The following is a 16531-nucleotide window of genomic DNA, read 5'->3' as shown; positions in this document are numbered from 1 at the left end:
CATCCGGTATCCCACCATTTTCGTTTTGAAAGTGTCCTCGATATCACCTTTTGCCAACAGGTCCGAGAATGTAATACAGAGGTTAATCCTGAAAATTTAGAAATAGGGGCCTGGAGAAATTGTGGTGAGATGCAAACCTTACTCCAAACCCACGGCAAATGGCCATGAATTATAAACGATCTGCTTAAATCAAAGGACATAAACTGAAATTCCAAAATGAGTAACAAGATGACAATATTGTCCTGTATCATTTACCAGCTGTGCGATCACATGGTGGTTCATTTGTGACATGACGGAGTCCTGGCCCATCTGCAATAAACACGAACTCTTCTCTTTCTCGTACAAGCTGAGCAGCTTCTCCAGAACTCTTTATCACGTTATCTGCCGCTTTTATTCGGTGCCAGATCGTTTGATATGTCTCGTATTGACTTCTTCTGAATGCCTTATAAGTGCTTGACGATTACATCGCCCCTACTTGATAAAAAGACCTCATGATTTCTTCGAGGTTGTTAGTAGGATTTTCTGCGTTTTTTACTGTAAGGAAGGCCGCAAGGTTAGCTGTGTATGTTGAAACAGATATCAGGATGGTTAACCGGTAGCAGCCAGCGAGAATGCGACCTGAGAGAAACCAGGTTAAAATATACTGTTTCAAGCTTTTCGACCAATCGCAGAGCTTAAATTTTTAACACACAAAGGTGACGGAACATTGCTCCTTGTGAGAATAAAGACCAATGTAAATAAGACCCAGATAAGGTCACTCAACATGGGGATGTGTTATTTCAACCTTTGGCTTTAGTGACCTTTTCATGGTTAGGGCAAGCTTCTTATGATGAACTATCTACATGTTTCATCAACTCAACCTCAGCGAAATCTAAGATATATCTCAGACATTATTCGCTCAAGAATGTTTGCGATGCTTCAGTAAACAGAGACAACCACTAGCGAATGACTTTTTTATGGACTTACACAAACGTGTTAATTTTTTTGTTTTACTTTTTTTTTAAAGTTTTCTTAAGTTTCTAATAAGAGGCTCTACTCTTGTATTTACGAGAAGAGCGCGAAAAAAGCCGCTAATTCACAAGAGTGTACATAGTTTAAAGGAGGACCCTACATGTGATAGTTTTAGTACTTACCAGGCAGCGTCCTCTTTGTTACCAATACACCCTCTGACCTTCCATAAATATTGTTGCTTGATAATCTGATGGTGTATTCTGTGGAGGGATCTAAGTTCTCCAAAATCATTTGGGTATCAGGGTACGGAACTGTCTTCACTAATATAAAGTTTTCCGATCTTGATGTCCTCCTTTCTACAGGGTATTTTTGTATTTGGTAAAGGCTGGCATTTTCTGGCTCATTCCAAGTCAAAATAAAATATCTCGTCTGAACATTCTCTAATGTGAAGCGTCTCGGAGGAGGCGGTAATCTAGTGAACAGAGAGGACAGCAACAAACGCATTTAAAAGTCTAATGAATATTGCGACAGTCATTATGACCCAAACCTTTTTCCACGACTGATTTTGAAATTTACAGCCGCGTGAGTTCTCCTCATAAAAAACCCGCTTATTATCTAATACATATTACTTTTTGATGAACTTATATTTGGATGTACATTTCAATCTCTCTAATTATTTCTCTTTCTCAGTGGTTGACTTTACCTCTTGGAGGACAACGAGATATATTGCAATATTCCCATCGCACGTTTGGGTCTGTGGTATAACACCACGGTCCATCTGGGGCACTGCTGTCCGGGTTATGACACAGGTTCGAGTCATTTTTGGATTTGACAACATCTTTAGGGATCCGCCAGTGACGTTGAGGACACTGGGATTTCCAAGACTGACACATACGACCAGACCGGGTGACGTTCACATTTCCATGGTAACCAAAACCCACTCCATAGTAACAATCTAAGAGAAACTGGATATTTGAGTTTATGGCAGTGCAAACGTGGAGTTTCTGTGCACTGAACATTAATGTACCCTTAAGCTATAGATCGGAGGGCGAGAGTGTGCAAAAGTCATCCAGTTTGCGATAGTGAGATTAAAGAAACCAATATATTATAATATCTTGAAGGAGGTTATTCTACAAACAGTGTGGTTTTTGTGTCATCACCTTTGGGAAGAGAAAAAATATTGGAGTGCGTGTCAAGATATGATAACAAGTATAAAAAAATTGTAAAAGTTGTAATCTTGGGTGCATACTAAAATTTAAAGGATTCTATCGTCAATCTAGTTGTCAAAGTGTTGCACTGAATGTTCCCACTGACCAAGAGTCGCGCCGCTTGAGCAATAATAAAGTCTACTATAGTATAACGGGAACTCTAGCTTTCTTCTGAGTTCTCTTGCCTGTTATCTTCTCCTCATCACCCCTTCTGTCATAAGGGAAATGTAAAATATTTGAATATTTTTTTAGGATCATAAACAAGTTCGCCAAGTTTAATTTGAGAATGACGCCAGGCTTTGTGAATGACGCTGCTTATAAACTAGTATCATTCCCTGAGATCGTGCACCGGCTTCCTGAACAGTGGAGCTTAACTTTGGAACAGAACTAGAAGGCCTGAGATACTAGTTCTGACAAGCTCTGATCCCCACACACCTGGTATGTGAACTGGCTAACAACATCGAAAAGATGATGTCGTTCTAGGGTTTCTGTAAATGCAGAGAATTTACATAATTTCTTGGTGCAAGAGTCATAAATAAGGTTGCTTGACTGTATTTCATCATCATTTCTCACCTGGGAAATCTTCACATATAAAGGCGTGCTCCTCACTACAGTTAGTGCACTCCAGGAGAGTATCATGGATTACCATACAGCATAACTTACTAGGTTCCTTAGACTGTGCTTCTGTACGATTAAAATTGTTCACAACGTCGACAAGTTGTATACCGGCCGTATTGTTATCACTCTATTTCCAATCGCCAATCCTGTAACGAACATGTCCAACGTGTCCAGAAAAGAAATAGCATTAAAATGTGAAACGTAACGACAGAGGAATCAAGAAGGCCCTTATCTGATATATACTAAAACAGTGGATAGCGTTGAAGGCCGTCATTGGTTAATCAAACTCTAAATATCCTTTGCTATGCACCACCGGACAACTTGCGCGGAATTTGCGCCCGAAAATATTGAAATCGTTGCAGGGACAAATGGGCTAAAGATTATCTTCTTTTTACAGATCATCTCAATGTTTTAGTATATTCTACAAAAAAACAGACAACCACCTCCACATCTGTTAGTGAATAGTTGTTAATTAGTAATACTACTGGCATCAAACTACGACACACATTATTTGTCAAAAATGATGAACAGCGGAATAAACTTAAGTACGCAGTAAATAATTGTTACTCATCAGACATGGAGACTCGTCCAATATTTCATGCCGTTAGTGGTATTTGATATATTTTTAGCTAACTGAAGGTCGTCAGCGTTTCTAATTTTTGCCAGATGGTCACTATGGTTTTTTGTTTTACATGCTTTGTCTGCGTCTGTGTAATTCCGTTTTTGGTGGTGAACTCTGAATGGTCTTGCACCAGAAGCGCCTACAGGTCATAAAAGTGAACATAACAGTAATTTAAGATTAAAATTTCATTTTTTTTCTTATCGCGATGATAAGTGCTTAAACTACATTAAAATTATTTAATTAATCTTCTTCTTGTTATGATGAGCGGTAAGCTCCCACAGGAATTCTCAATAATTCAGTTGGCGGCCAAGCCAGACGAGACAAAAGAAAATCTTATCGTGAACAACTCTGTGAAAGTCTGAGTGATTATATTTTCTTTATCCAAATGATCGTTGCTCATGTCATAGAGATTCCGTCACTCACTTTGTGGAACATAACAAGATCTCTGTAAAGGACACGATTGGCAATTAAAACGTTTTTTTTTATTAAGGTCGTCTCTTATCATCAGCATGGGTAAATATAAACTGGACCATTGGACCCTTGGACGATTGGACTATTTTATTGGACTATTTTTTTGGACTATTTTTGGACCATTTTATCGGGGGGGGGGGGGGAGGTAGACCATTAGTGCTTAAGGAAGGGTGGGATGCAGTCTATCAGTACTCAGGAAGAGGTGAGAAGCAGACTGTTGTTACTGGGGGAAGGGGTGGAAGACGAACAATTAGAGTAGGAGGTGGTTGTATTTGAAAATGCTACTGATTAATGGAGTTGTAAACGGATCATACAAATTATTTTGAGCATACAAATTATTTTTTTCTTCCTCTCCCCCGATAAAATGGTCCAAAAAATGGTCCCAAAATTGTTCAAAAAAAGATCGAAAAAATGGTCCAAAAGTTGTCTAAAAAATAGTCCAAAAATAGTCCAGTAATCCAGGGGTCCAATGGTCCAGTCCATATTTTACCCTATGCTCCTATTACCATGTATCGTCTGTATGTGTATCTTGGTTAAAAAAAAATTAAAATTCCTCTTTCCACCAACCCCAATGAGCCAGCATAGTGTTGAATATGGTAAGAACAACAATGGCACGAACTTGAGCCATTTCTATGCTGTAAGGCTGGTTACCAGTACAAGCATTTCAATCAAATGTAAAATGAAAAGATAAAGACGAAATTAATTCGAGGTCACGAAATGATGATCAAATTAAAATTTTTCAGTAACGAAACTGCACAAGAGCTACTGAGTCCTCCAACTCAACTAAAAGCTCAGTGTATTATCGACATTCGGAAAGTCCGGAGCAATATGACGTGAATAAATCAGTATTGACAGATCAGTCGATACTACATTATCTTTGACTATTTTGTTTGATAATTTATAAAACATTTTGAAAGTTAAATCCGATTCCTTCTTTTAAATGAGATCAAATTTTTCATAATTAACTCTTCTACTAAAGAATGATAGTTTAGAAGTAATGTTCTTCCATGGGTATCCCAATAACAAGTAGAATACCTAATTAATTTTTACAACCTTTGATCCTTGGAGGCTGCTTGAACGACGTAATCGCTAGTAAACAATGGTCGCAGCACGTACGATGCCAATTTGCTTGAGGGCAAACCTACATACTCCCACGCTGCGTTGTCTGGATACTATTTGAGACTCGTTTTCTCGTAGTATAAGATCAGTTCGTCCCTTCCCCCGCCCGCTTTGGTGGAGATAGGTTTCTAGATTTTGTGGAATTAAATGTGCGTCAAATACATTTAACGCCATAAACTGATCCAAGTTAGTTTTGCGGACAGAGTTGTTCTTCATGGCCGTTTTGTTAATCTTAATAAATAAAATGATCACCCCAAAATACTGCTCTCTTAATAACTAGTGGTTCTACAGCACACACACACTGTCATAGACACTGTTTTCCACTATGAATAATTAAAAACAGGAAAAACAATGAAATGTCAAAGCACTAAGGATTATGTTTAGTATTTAACCCGCGGTGACGTGACGTTTAAATCTGGGTACACTAAATGCAAATGTTTATCGTCCAAATGCACCAAATTTCTAAATTGCACTGAGTTTCTAAAACTAAATGGTTTAAAATTCCCTTTCCTTTCAAATGAAAAAGTTTAGAAGCAAGCACATTCATCAAGGGCACACAGGGAAGCAGTGATTTTGCATGAGTTTGTATGAACCACTTACCAACCCAGTGAATACCTCTTTGCTGACTGCTATATTCCTTCACAAGGCTCTGACCTCTACGGCGCAAACCTCACTGACACGTTACTTTGATTTTCAGCTCGAAAGTTTGAGTTATGAAAGATGATTTCGAATGAACAGCCACGCAAATGACAACGACTTCCTGTCACGACATGTTTCCGTTCTAAAACAACACAAGTTAATAACCTTAATAGGGGAGGTCTTTCCAGAGGCGGAAATTGCGAAAACTTATTGTCTCCATTCCTTTTTCATTAATATCTGTCGTTAGTGTGAAAAACGTATGCCACAACAATGCAAAATAATAGTTTTTGTGCTCCGATGATTTCCAATTTCCAAAAAAGAAGCAGACAATTTTTTTTCATTCGTTTCTGGATCTTTTTTCGATATGAGCTTTCCTAAGTACTGCTATTCGTTTAGCTATAGTTAAAAGCCAGACTAGTGAAGAAAAGAACACCGGCGCCTGGAGCTACCACATTAACATGATTTCCAAAACGTCCCGATGAGAGGCAAATTGCACACTGGAACATCGATCAGTCGAATTGAGTTGCTTCGTTTTTGCGTCAAGGGCGAATATTTTTTCAACGAGGTGTGTTAGAAATGATCCTTAACTGCAGATGGTCTATTGGATTGAAGTGTTTGGGGTTCAACAGATAAGTACGATAGTACAGTAAAATGAATAAATCAGAAATTACAAAGACGCCTTGAGTGGAAATATATGGTAGACTTGGTAAATGGTAGTGTTGACTGAACCGCAATATTAGCATACCAATTCAATGCACATGATTGCTTGAATTGTGTGTGATTTTGTTATCGATTGAAAAAGAAGCTTAAAAAATGGAGAGTTGTTCCTGCTTGTTGCAAAATCCTCGATGAAAATCAACCGCGGGACGGCCACATTTATTTCTTTTCATCGTTTTGAGAGCACGCATCGAAGCAATCAGAAGTTAATAAATTTGCTATTTGACGTCCGAGATATTTTCTGCTCCACCAACCCTTATTGTGACACAAGTGATCAAGTGACATCGTTTTGCGATCATTTTATCTCACACAAGTGATCAAGAGACATCGTTTAGTAATCATTTCACTTATACTGTATCTAACAACAGGAAATACAAGGGAAAGACGCGGCTGATCCATAATAATGATAATGATGTTCAAAATAAAAATAATAACTTCCCTTCCGTACAAAGATACTGCAATATTACGGTTGTAAAAGTCAATGTATCGGCTCAAAAACTGTTTCTTACGAGTCAATGCTTCCTGTCAACTGATGAAAGTAAACAAGGAAACTAACGCAACAGCATATACGGCAAATGTGCAAATGTTATGATATAACAAAGATGAAACTGGATATTAAATGTTTCTATATAATATCTCTGCACTGAATTACTGACTAATCAATACGTTTAATGATGCAAGTTTTCTAAAGACGAACAAGATAAGGTCGTGACGTTTAAAGGTTTGTTCGATCTCCGAAGCTAGGTAGCAATCTCGTGGCTGCCAAAATTACTCAAAACCATCTGTGAAGCTCTCTGTTGTAGCACAGATTTTTTTAATGATATTTCATTGCAATCTACTAACTGTATGAGAAAATCTCCATCAAACCCCTCAGGACATTTTTATTATCAACAAAATTACATCATCAAAAGGCAGGGGCAGAGATAGTGATAACTATCATTGGTGTAAGTTATCAGTTTAAGTAAAAATAAATTTGCACTATTCCTCATGGCGTATGTAATATAAGACAGAAATTTTTTTATGCAATGTTATGGTTATTAAGCAGTATGTACATTGATGTAACAGTGTGAGGGATTTATTTTTAATTCCCAATTATTAACTTTTCCCTCTCCCTTCGCGCATGATCATCAACACGACCAGTCATGATAATTATTTCCTTACGTCTTTTGTTTTAGTAAGTTCTTTCTCAAGTGACGCCAAAAGATCTACAAATGATGGACGTTTCATCGGATCCAGATCCCAGCAGGACTTCATTATCTCGTAACTGTTATGAGAAAAGATTAAGTTTAGTCAGTCAGCCAAGATCAAATGCGAGCCATTATATAAGAGCTGATTTTCATCCTATGAAAGATTATTTACATTTCATTTGGGCATCCATCCGGCTTCGCTAAAATTTGTCCTGACTGTAGATATTCGATGATTTCCATTGCTCCTCCAAGTTCGCAATATGGCATTATACCTTGACAAGGAATGATAACAAAAAACAACATATCCGCAAGGGTACAATGAACTTAGTCCAGTTTATAGAGTGGGGCACTTAAATAACACTTGGGGAAGTAATGAGGATGCACTGACCATCAAATATAAGTTAAAGCGTTCACCTTCTGACTCGATCTCCCATAGAAGCACTCCAAACGACCACCTATCAAAAACATCATGCGCAAAAATTTAGTTTGTTTTTTTGCACTTGATTTCCAAATTTTAAAATATAACAAGACAATAAATCTGTCAAAATTTTCTCAATTTTTAATCCGTAAATTAATTATTTAAAGACAAATAAGACATGTCAATTTATGAAAACAACGAAATGGACAATGAAATGGACTCGCTCTCGTATGATTTCTCAACTTATGCCTTACACGTCTGTCTTCGTGTTGAATGTGAAGAAGTCCAAAGACTCAAGGGCCATCCAACGAACTGGTAACATTCCCTGGTTTGTGGGAGAAATTGGAAAGGTTTACTTTCAGTACAATGATCCAGCATTCCAATGGATACAATTAAACAATGAACTTTTGTCATTTCAGTGTGTGGATACTTTGACCGATAACAACGATAATAGTGTTGTTGAAAGGGGGCGGGGGGGGAGGAAATAAAATGATTTCACACTGCTTAAGTTTCTATGTTAATTATGATAGGACAAACTGTCAGAGGTAACTTGAATGAATAAATCTCTAAGCTAATATTCATTAATGCTTTAATAGAAAATACAAGGGGGACGCTTTGAAATGCAGAGCAATCCTTGTTGAAAAGCCATAACTCTTAGAAGTTCTACCATACCCCTCGCCTTTCCCTAAACTTTGAGCAAACTAGTCATACCCTGGATAAAGTCTCGTATTCGCCACTTTCGTAAACATCACGTGACAAGCCGAAGTCGGAAACCATCGCAACATTCCTGTCTCCAAGAAGCACGTTTCTTGCAGCAAGGTCACGATGAACACACTACCAAAGAAAACCAAATGGAAATAACTAATTATAGGTTCCTTAGGGTTAAATAGAGCTTTTCAATATCATAACTACCTTTTTGCTTGAGAGGTGAGACATTCCACAGGCGACGTCTCTTGCAATCTTCAATTTGTCGACGCGTGTGAATCCGACAGATGTTATCGAATCACCGTAGTATAGATTTTCTCTGTTCTTCTTCAGTTCGTTTAGCAAACAGCCATTTGGAGCCAAACTAACAATCACCAAAATTGATTCTAGGTATTTAATCAAAAGTAACATGTTGGAGGAATACAAAAACTCGAGAAAAGAGAGTTAATTAATAAAATATTTGTTCTGTTGAACAAAATTGAAAGTATGCTTTTAGGAAGACAAAAGGAAGGCCAAAAGTCTTAAAAAATTTGCTCAGTAAATCTAGCAGATTAGACAACTGCAGTAACCACAGTAACAAATTTTTCTCTAGAATAATTACCAGACTTGGTACACGCTCCAATAAGACTTATGATATTAGGATGTTCACCAATTGTGACCAGGATTTGAAGCTCGTTGAGCAAGTCTTCCTTCTCTTTTTCTGCAGTATTGGCTGAAATGGAAAGTCCTCTTATTAATTATATTAACGCCCTTGCGTTATTAATATTAATCAATTGATCAGTGTAGTGGGTCAGTCGATCAGTAAAACAGTCGCTTCGTCAGTCAGTCAATGAGACGTACAGTCAATCAATCAAACTATCAGTAAATCGATCCGTCAGACAAACGAACAACGATCGAATAAACCAAATGAGCCTATAAACCTGTTGACCCATTTCCTTTTAATATTTTAGAATACTATCAAAATCTTTACCTTTAAGCTTCTTTACTGCACATGCCCTAGTATTTCCCTTTATGCACACCACGCCTTTAAACACTTCACCGAACGCGCCTTCCCCCAGCTTATCTTGAAGGATAACATCTGATCTGCGAATCTCCTCCCAGTTGCGACGAATGAAAATTTCTGTCTGCGGGAAAAAGAGGAAAATCAGCTTCATCTACTCAATCCTTTTTAAATATTTAAACACACTTACCTCATCATAAACTTTGTTTGGCCTGGATTTGCGATTTGATCCAAACTTGACACAAACAATCACGATGAATATAAATGCTAAGCCCAGCGGCAAAACTATGATCAGCATTAAATTCACAATAAACCTGTCTGGAAAAAAGGCAACGAACGCATTAGTTTAGAAGTGGCTACGAGAGCCTAATTGTGGAAGAACTCTCTAGAACAGAAAGAGGCATGATTGATTTATATTTTGGATATTAGAAGAGGCTTGCACAAATGTATTTCATCTTTAACGCGATGAAGATAACTCAGATTAAAAGACAAATGTTTAACAGCTCTGAGACGTAAGATAAATCTGCACATAGTATTTCTCATCAGGTTTATGATGATTACCTGGCAGTGTATTCTGGGTTAAAAATACACCATCTGACCTTCCATACATATTGTTGCTTGATAATCTAAGAGTGTATTCGGTAGAGGGTTCCAAGTCATTCATAATCATTTTGGACTCAGGGTAAGGAACTGTCTTCGCCACTGAAACGTTCTCCGATCTTGATGTCCATCGCTCTATGGTGAAGCTTTGTATTTGGTGAAGACTGGCATTTACTGGCTCATCCCAAGTCAATATCAAGTATCTTGTCTGCACATTCTTTACTGTGAAGCGTCTCGGAGGAGGCGGTAATTCTAGTGTACGGAGAGGACAACAACAAATGCATTTAAAAGTCTAATGAATATTGAGACAGTGTAATTGAAGTAGTTGTCGCGATTAACAACAGTCATTAAAGTCTTTTGGCGGCGGCGGCGGTTTTCCTAAATAATGAAGGACATCAACAAAAACTCTGAAAAGCCTGGTGCTTAAACATAACCAATATTTTTAATTTTTTTGTCTTCTTTCTTAAGTATATTAGGTCATTTAATTGTCAAGATATGCTATGCATGATTTTTCATATACGTGATATTTTGCGCAGATACAATGTGACCATGATTGATTATGTCTGTCAATATCTTTCTAATTTTTTTTTTTTTTTGCTAGTATGGGTCAGAAGCAGCAAACGTTTAATAGCTTATAAATCTATTGCAGTTATCTCTGAAGTGATCTCTTACCCCTCCCCCCACATCAGTGGCTAACCTTTACTTCTTGATGGACAACGAGATACGTTGCAATATTCCCATCGGACGTTTGGGTCTGTGGTATAACACCACGGTCCATCTGGGGCACTGCTGTCTGGGTTACGACACAGGTTCGAGTCATTTTTGGATTTTGCGACATCTTTAGGGATCCGCCAGTGACGATGAGGACACTGGGATCTCCAAGACTGACATGTACGACCAGACCGGGTGACGTTCACATTACCGCGGTAACCAAGACCGACTCCAAAGTAACAATCTTGGATAAATAAAACGCATTTATGACGTCAACTGAGGTACTGCACAAAGAAAATAGTTAAAAACTGGGAGATAAATTAATGTTTGAAGTCGTTTTGTAGTTGTGGAACGGAGGCCAGGACACTAAATTACTGCCTCGGTTCCTCGGTTCGGTTCTGCGACGGGAATTCTCTGTAATCGAATTACATTTAAGAACAGTACATAAATGACTGACCTATGCTGTTTGTGTTGTCACCTGCAAGAGGAAAAAAACAGATTGCGGCATAGGTTAGGAAAGGACGAGCGAAATTATCAAACTCTGTGGTTTGCGTAGCTACTCAAGCTTACAATAATTGTAACATCGGGTGAAAACATTAGACTAACAGCTTCAGGTGTTTTACTTTTGCATAGCTATAGAGTGTTCGCACTCGTAATTCTAAAGGGATTATAAAGGCTTTAAAAGGAAAATGGGAGCTTAAGGCTCCTTCTCATTTCATTTGCCTGGAACCACCACCTATCAGAAGGGTAAAAATTTTGTATGACTTTACAAATAATAAATAAGATCGCTCCGGGGTGCTATTCTGTTCTGGTTAGAAAGAAAAAAAGGCGCCCGTGAACAAAACATACGAATGATGACCGCTGACTTCCTAAAAGAGTAAAGTATGACTTTGGAACAATAATAAACTCCCCGACGAAGGCTTTGGAATCAAATGGAATTTAGGGCGAAATGGATGGGGGATCAGTCGTCGCCAAAAAATGTAAAAGGTACTGAAAGAGGTACTTTTTAACAATTATTCGTCTCCGAAAGGAATTATTAAACACTATTCACGGAGCCAGAGGCGAATAATTAGTTTTAATGAAAATTTCTCAGGTGCTTTCGAGTTCTGTTGTAAATATGACACATGACACACTAGTCGACCAATCAGAGCGGACGCATCTCTAAAATCCCAGCAGCAATGATTGTTAAGAATATTAACTGTCGATGAGGGGGGGTCTTAAAAATATTACAGAGCTTTATGAGGGGATCAGTAAAATTGTATGATGACACGACCAAAAATCCTCCTAACCCCCACCCTCAGGCCAGGTCTAAGCCTGAGATAAAGGATTTGTAGCAGTTGTGTAACACTCACCAGGGATATCTGGCCACTCATAGCACTCAGGAGCATCCCCACCGTTAGCCGGTTGGTAGAACGAGCAATTAATCATGTTTGGGTTGAAATCTGGGGACGAACTCACCGCCATTTTGAGAACATCCGCCTCTTTTTTGCAAACATCGTCCATCAAATAATCGCATGAACTGCGACAAATCCTGCGATCTGTAGGCTTGTCGAGGGATTCGTCGCAAGGCCGGAAGTGATAGCGGCAGTATAAATCTTTGATTATAGGCTGGCATTTTTCTGAGATGTCAAACCATTTGAAATAAGTTTTAAATGTCTCAGTTTCCACTTCTCCAAAATCCAGTGTCGTTTGGTTACCATAAACGTACAAACTTGTGATTATATCCTTGCAAAATTCGCCTTTATACTCATAGAATATACAGGAAGCGTTTCTTGCGGATGCAGTAACTGGAGGAAATGCTGGAATGCAGCTAAGGATTAAAAAAAACAACAAAAGGAATAAAATGATTAAGCTGAAAAAAAATGTACAAAGGGGCTTTGGCACATCAGTGAACTGTTAAGCATACCAACCTCGCATTAGAATTCACTTGAGTGTAGTTATTTTCTGTTTATCGGTAAGAGAAAATAGTGTTAATTATTATTGAAATAATGATAATAATACTTAAAGTAACATTTTCAATAAATTGATTCAATAGAAATAAGGAGGAAGATCTAATTTGATAGTGTAATTAATTTTATTTTTATTTAATCCTTATTGATGGTTGTGCCGCCGAAAATTTTCTGCAGATGCAAAACAAGCCAGAAGTTTATGTTTGCCGGGGTAGTCCCTCCGTTTTCAGTAAAATTGCTGAACTGTGCTTAACACGTCTCACCTTGGAAGTCTTCACATAGAAAGGCGTGCTGCTCGCTGCAATTGATACACTCCAGGAAAGGATCATGGGTTACTACACAACAGAAAATCATTGGTTCCATAGACAAAGCTTCTGTGTCATTATAATTTTTCACAATATCGGTAAGTTTTCCAGCAGCAGCCTTTCCATCACTCCATTTCCAAGTACCATTCCTGCAACAAACGTATCCATAACCAATTTAGAAACGCTGACAAAAGAAGAGAAAAAATGCAAAAAATTGAAAGGTTATCATGTTATTACCAACTACCTCATGCATAGCTTGAGGTGGTTGGACTAAACAATTTAAAAGTCGCGTAAGTACGCCATGACAATTTCCACTCACCAGATGTTGAGACCCATCCAGTACTTTATACCGTTAGTATTATTTGATACATTTTTAGCCAACTGAAGTTCTTCGATAGTTTGAATTTTTGCAAGATGACTTCTAAAATCTTTTGATCTGCATTCTTTATCTGCCTCTGTGTAGTTTACTTTTCCATGGTTGGTTCGAAGAGTTTTCGCATCAGAAAAATCTGATCGAGAGAAAATCAAACTTTTAAAAATTTAGTAATTTCAACAGACTCGCCTTCAAGTCAATTTTCAAACTAGTAGGTGAAAATAATTGTAAACCTTACACAAAACGTCAAATGGTTGACTTTTTTATTCTGTGTTTCGGAATCAACTCTACATATGATACATATTGATGTAGTAGTTCCATGGATCTTCAGCTGACAAGGATTCTGTCTCAAACTTAAGCTTTGTAGAAATCCGTTTCCCATGAATAGCTTTTGATTATTATCTTTCCTCCGCAAGAGTAAAATGTTATTATAATGTATTCTCATTCGGCTGTGAGTATAGCATCTGAAACAAAACGAAAGTAACTTTTTTCTACCAACCGCAACGAGCCAAGATGATGCTCAAGAAGGTGAGAACAACAATGACGCGGCCTTGAGTCATTTCTATGCTGTTAGGATGGTGATCAGTGCATGAACAACAATCTAGTGTAAAGATGTAAAGATAAATACGAAAAAAGTTCGTTTAAATTTGATGCAGAACGAATGATTTATTTAAAATCGATAAACAAAACAAAGGATAGCCATTAATTGAATCAGCTCTATTCGATAATGTGAGTAAACTCGATCTGCAGAAAGACATGTATACATCAACTAGAATCGAGCGATTACATAACGTCAAATTGTATTTTATTATCCCAAATCAGTTAAATTCGGTTACTAAATGGATATCATCGGCATAAACATGTTTCGAACAACTCCAACTTTTCTTCTCCAGTGTACGAGTATTTCGGGATTTTCTTTTTCCCGGGCATACATATCCTAATAAAAACCAGGATACTTGTAATATCCGTAGTGGCACTTTAGGGTTCACCAGCCCAGAAAATTACAAATGTTATACAGATGTCGTTTTAAATCATGTTTGCAGCGTGCGAAATGCCAATTTGATGAAGGGCAAATCTGACTATTCAAACACCACTGTTTGAGACTCACTTTCTTTTGTTGTATGAGATCAGTTCTTCTTCAACTGAGTTCGACTTATGAATAAAGGGGTAAGTTTCTAAAGAAACTGTGGTGCTGCGTCGGTGGGAGAGTATAGCAGGTAATTAGTGTTAACAACTGGGTTGAAAACGTAAATTAGCCACCGTAAAGGGTAAAAATGCTGACGTTTCGAGCGTTAGCCCTTCGTCAGAGCGATTAGAGGAATTATGGATTGTGTGTGGATTTATATGTAGGAAGTGGAGCTACGCCATTGGTGGGAATGTGCTGACGAGAAAACAGGAATAAATTAGTTGAATGAAAAGCGCTCGTTGATTCCGTGGGGATTAAGGGTGCCGATTTGGAATATAAATTTTTGTTCTAGTGTTTTACGGCTTTCCGAACTGCCTAGATGTAAGGAAAGGCCGCAAACTGCCATATGCTGTTTAGAATGATAAGGAAGATTAAAGTGTCTAGCGACTGGTTTGGATGCGTCCTTGTCATTTCTTTCCACATCGCGAAGGTGTTCTCGGAATCGGTCACCCAGTCGTCTTCCTGTTTCGCCGATGTATAACTTATTGCAATAAGTGCAAGTTATGCAGTAAATAACATTGGCGGAGGTACACGTAAAGTGATCAATGATCTTAATGGATCTTTTGGGTCCCGATATTTTCTCTACGTTATGAATGGAAGGACAAGTTTTGCATCGTGAGCGAGCGCATTTAAAAGTTCCAGATTGGTCACAGGTTTGAAATGAACTCCTGACTAAAAAGTTGCCTATGTTTTTGTCGCGTTTGAATGAAATTCAACCCATAATTCCTCTAATCGCTCTGACGAAGGGCTAACGCTCGAAACGTCAGCATTTTTACCCTTTACGGTGGCTAATTTACGTTTTCAACCCAGTTGTTAACACTAATTACCTGCTGAGTTCGACTTAGGTTTCTTTGTGAAACTGAAATGAGCTAAAAACACGGTTATCATGGTAAAGTTTCCGCACAGCCCCATACTATTGTAAAACAAATCTGTTTTCCCAACGGAAATGTATTGTTTTTGTAATTGTTTCCTCTGTTCAAGAACTGAATGCATAATGTAGGATGGGGCTGTGCGGAAATTTTACCGTTATCATTGCTAATGAGACCAACTCAGTAGTGGAAACATACATGCAGTTGTTCTTCAGGGCCATTCTTGGCCTCATTTATGAGACTGATCATCCCATAATACAGCTTACTAAATTAAGGGTCCACCGCTTACAAACTTTCTCAGTTAAAAACAGGATAACAATACTCTTCCAAAGTACAAGATCAAATTTCATACTCAGCCCGCCGTACGTGACGTTTGAGTTACATTAGGACAAACACTTCGTTGTGAATAAACTAAAAGCGAATGTGTGCCACCAAAATGCACTAAACTTTTCCACATACTTTGAAGTTCACAGCCATCTTAAATCGGAGGGACGCCCGATAGAATTTTGGATGCAAGATAATACGACCTTTGTTACACGGCATTCGAGTAATTTTGCCTGCATGCCGGTATGAAAACGAATCACAAATTTGAATACCTTTTTTCTGACTGCAATCTTCACTTATAAGGGTCTGACCTTTTTGGCTCCGCTGACTAAAACTTTCCCATAAATTTCGGCACGAAAGCTTGACTTGAGAAAGACGACGTCGGATTGCCAGTCAAGCGAGTGACACCGACTTCCTGTCATGACATGCTCCAGTTACAAAACATAACACAAGCTAACGAGGGTAGGTCTTGGTAGAGGCGGAAATTACATTAACTAATGGTCTCTGTGATCTTCTCTACTGACCTTGTCAAAAGCATTAATTAATATCTGCCTTTAAT

The 16531-nt window shown here is 38.1% G+C and overlaps 2 protein-coding genes across 5 annotated transcripts in view; both read right to left on the bottom strand.

The window, feature by feature from the left end:
• The window catches only part of LOC131790905 (muscle, skeletal receptor tyrosine protein kinase), a 28629-nt gene that overhangs the window by 11414 nt on the left and 684 nt on the right, over positions 1 to 16531 (bottom strand). For 2 of the 3 annotated variants that reach the window (XR_009340737.2, XM_066166861.1), the window contains exons 1-2: positions 1134 to 1393; positions 256 to 618 (exon numbers count right to left, since the gene is read on the bottom strand). The exons of the other annotated variant lie outside the window; for it this stretch is intronic. The gene's annotated coding sequence lies outside the window, so the exon portion shown is untranslated. Of the gene's footprint in view, positions 1 to 255; positions 619 to 1133; positions 1394 to 16531 lie in introns of those variants that run through there. 3 annotated transcript variants of the gene reach the window in all.
• LOC131790902 (muscle, skeletal receptor tyrosine protein kinase) lies at positions 6630 to 16391 on the bottom strand. Of its 2 annotated transcripts, XM_066166863.1 has the most exons (18): positions 16245 to 16391; positions 14093 to 14194; positions 13540 to 13729; positions 13179 to 13369; positions 12877 to 12910; positions 12319 to 12776; positions 11424 to 11444; positions 10953 to 11210; positions 10217 to 10507; positions 9846 to 9973; positions 9626 to 9779; positions 9257 to 9367; positions 8863 to 9041; positions 8662 to 8784; positions 8205 to 8275; positions 7947 to 7987; positions 7705 to 7804; positions 6630 to 7609 (listed from the first exon to the last, which is right to left on the bottom strand). In XM_066166863.1, the coding sequence occupies exons 2-18, from the start codon at positions 14151 to 14153 to the stop codon at positions 7495 to 7497; spliced, it is 2526 nt and encodes an 841-aa protein (XP_066022960.1). In that variant the 5' UTR covers positions 14154 to 14194; positions 16245 to 16391; the 3' UTR covers positions 6630 to 7494. The 2 variants fall into 2 exon arrangements, with proteins under 2 accessions (XP_066022960.1, XP_058964144.2); XM_059108161.2 differs by lacking the exon at positions 7705 to 7804.

This window comes from Pocillopora verrucosa, chromosome 5 (assembly GCF_036669915.1).
Source record: "Pocillopora verrucosa isolate sample1 chromosome 5, ASM3666991v2, whole genome shotgun sequence".
NCBI classification, from domain to species: Eukaryota; Metazoa; Cnidaria; class Anthozoa; order Scleractinia; family Pocilloporidae; genus Pocillopora; species Pocillopora verrucosa.
The sequence above is the reverse complement of the archived record's forward strand: the minus strand, read 5'-3'. Positions and strand labels throughout refer to the sequence as shown.

What these genes read in the sequence shown, in the direction of transcription:
- LOC131790902 (XM_066166863.1), bottom strand. Translation starts at nt 14,153, where the DNA reads ATGACTCAAGGCCGCGTCATTGTTGTTCTCACCTTCTTGAGCATCATC. An exon ending in CAAGTGAATTCTAATGCGAG is followed by an intron (nt 12,777 to 12,876) that starts GTTGGTATGCTT and finishes TTTAATCCTTAG; the next exon opens with CTGCATTCCAGCATTTCCTC. An exon ending in CAAACAAAGTTTATGATGAG is followed by an intron (nt 9,780 to 9,845) that starts GTAAGTGTGTTT and finishes TTTTTCCCGCAG; the next exon opens with ACAGAAATTTTCATTCGTCG.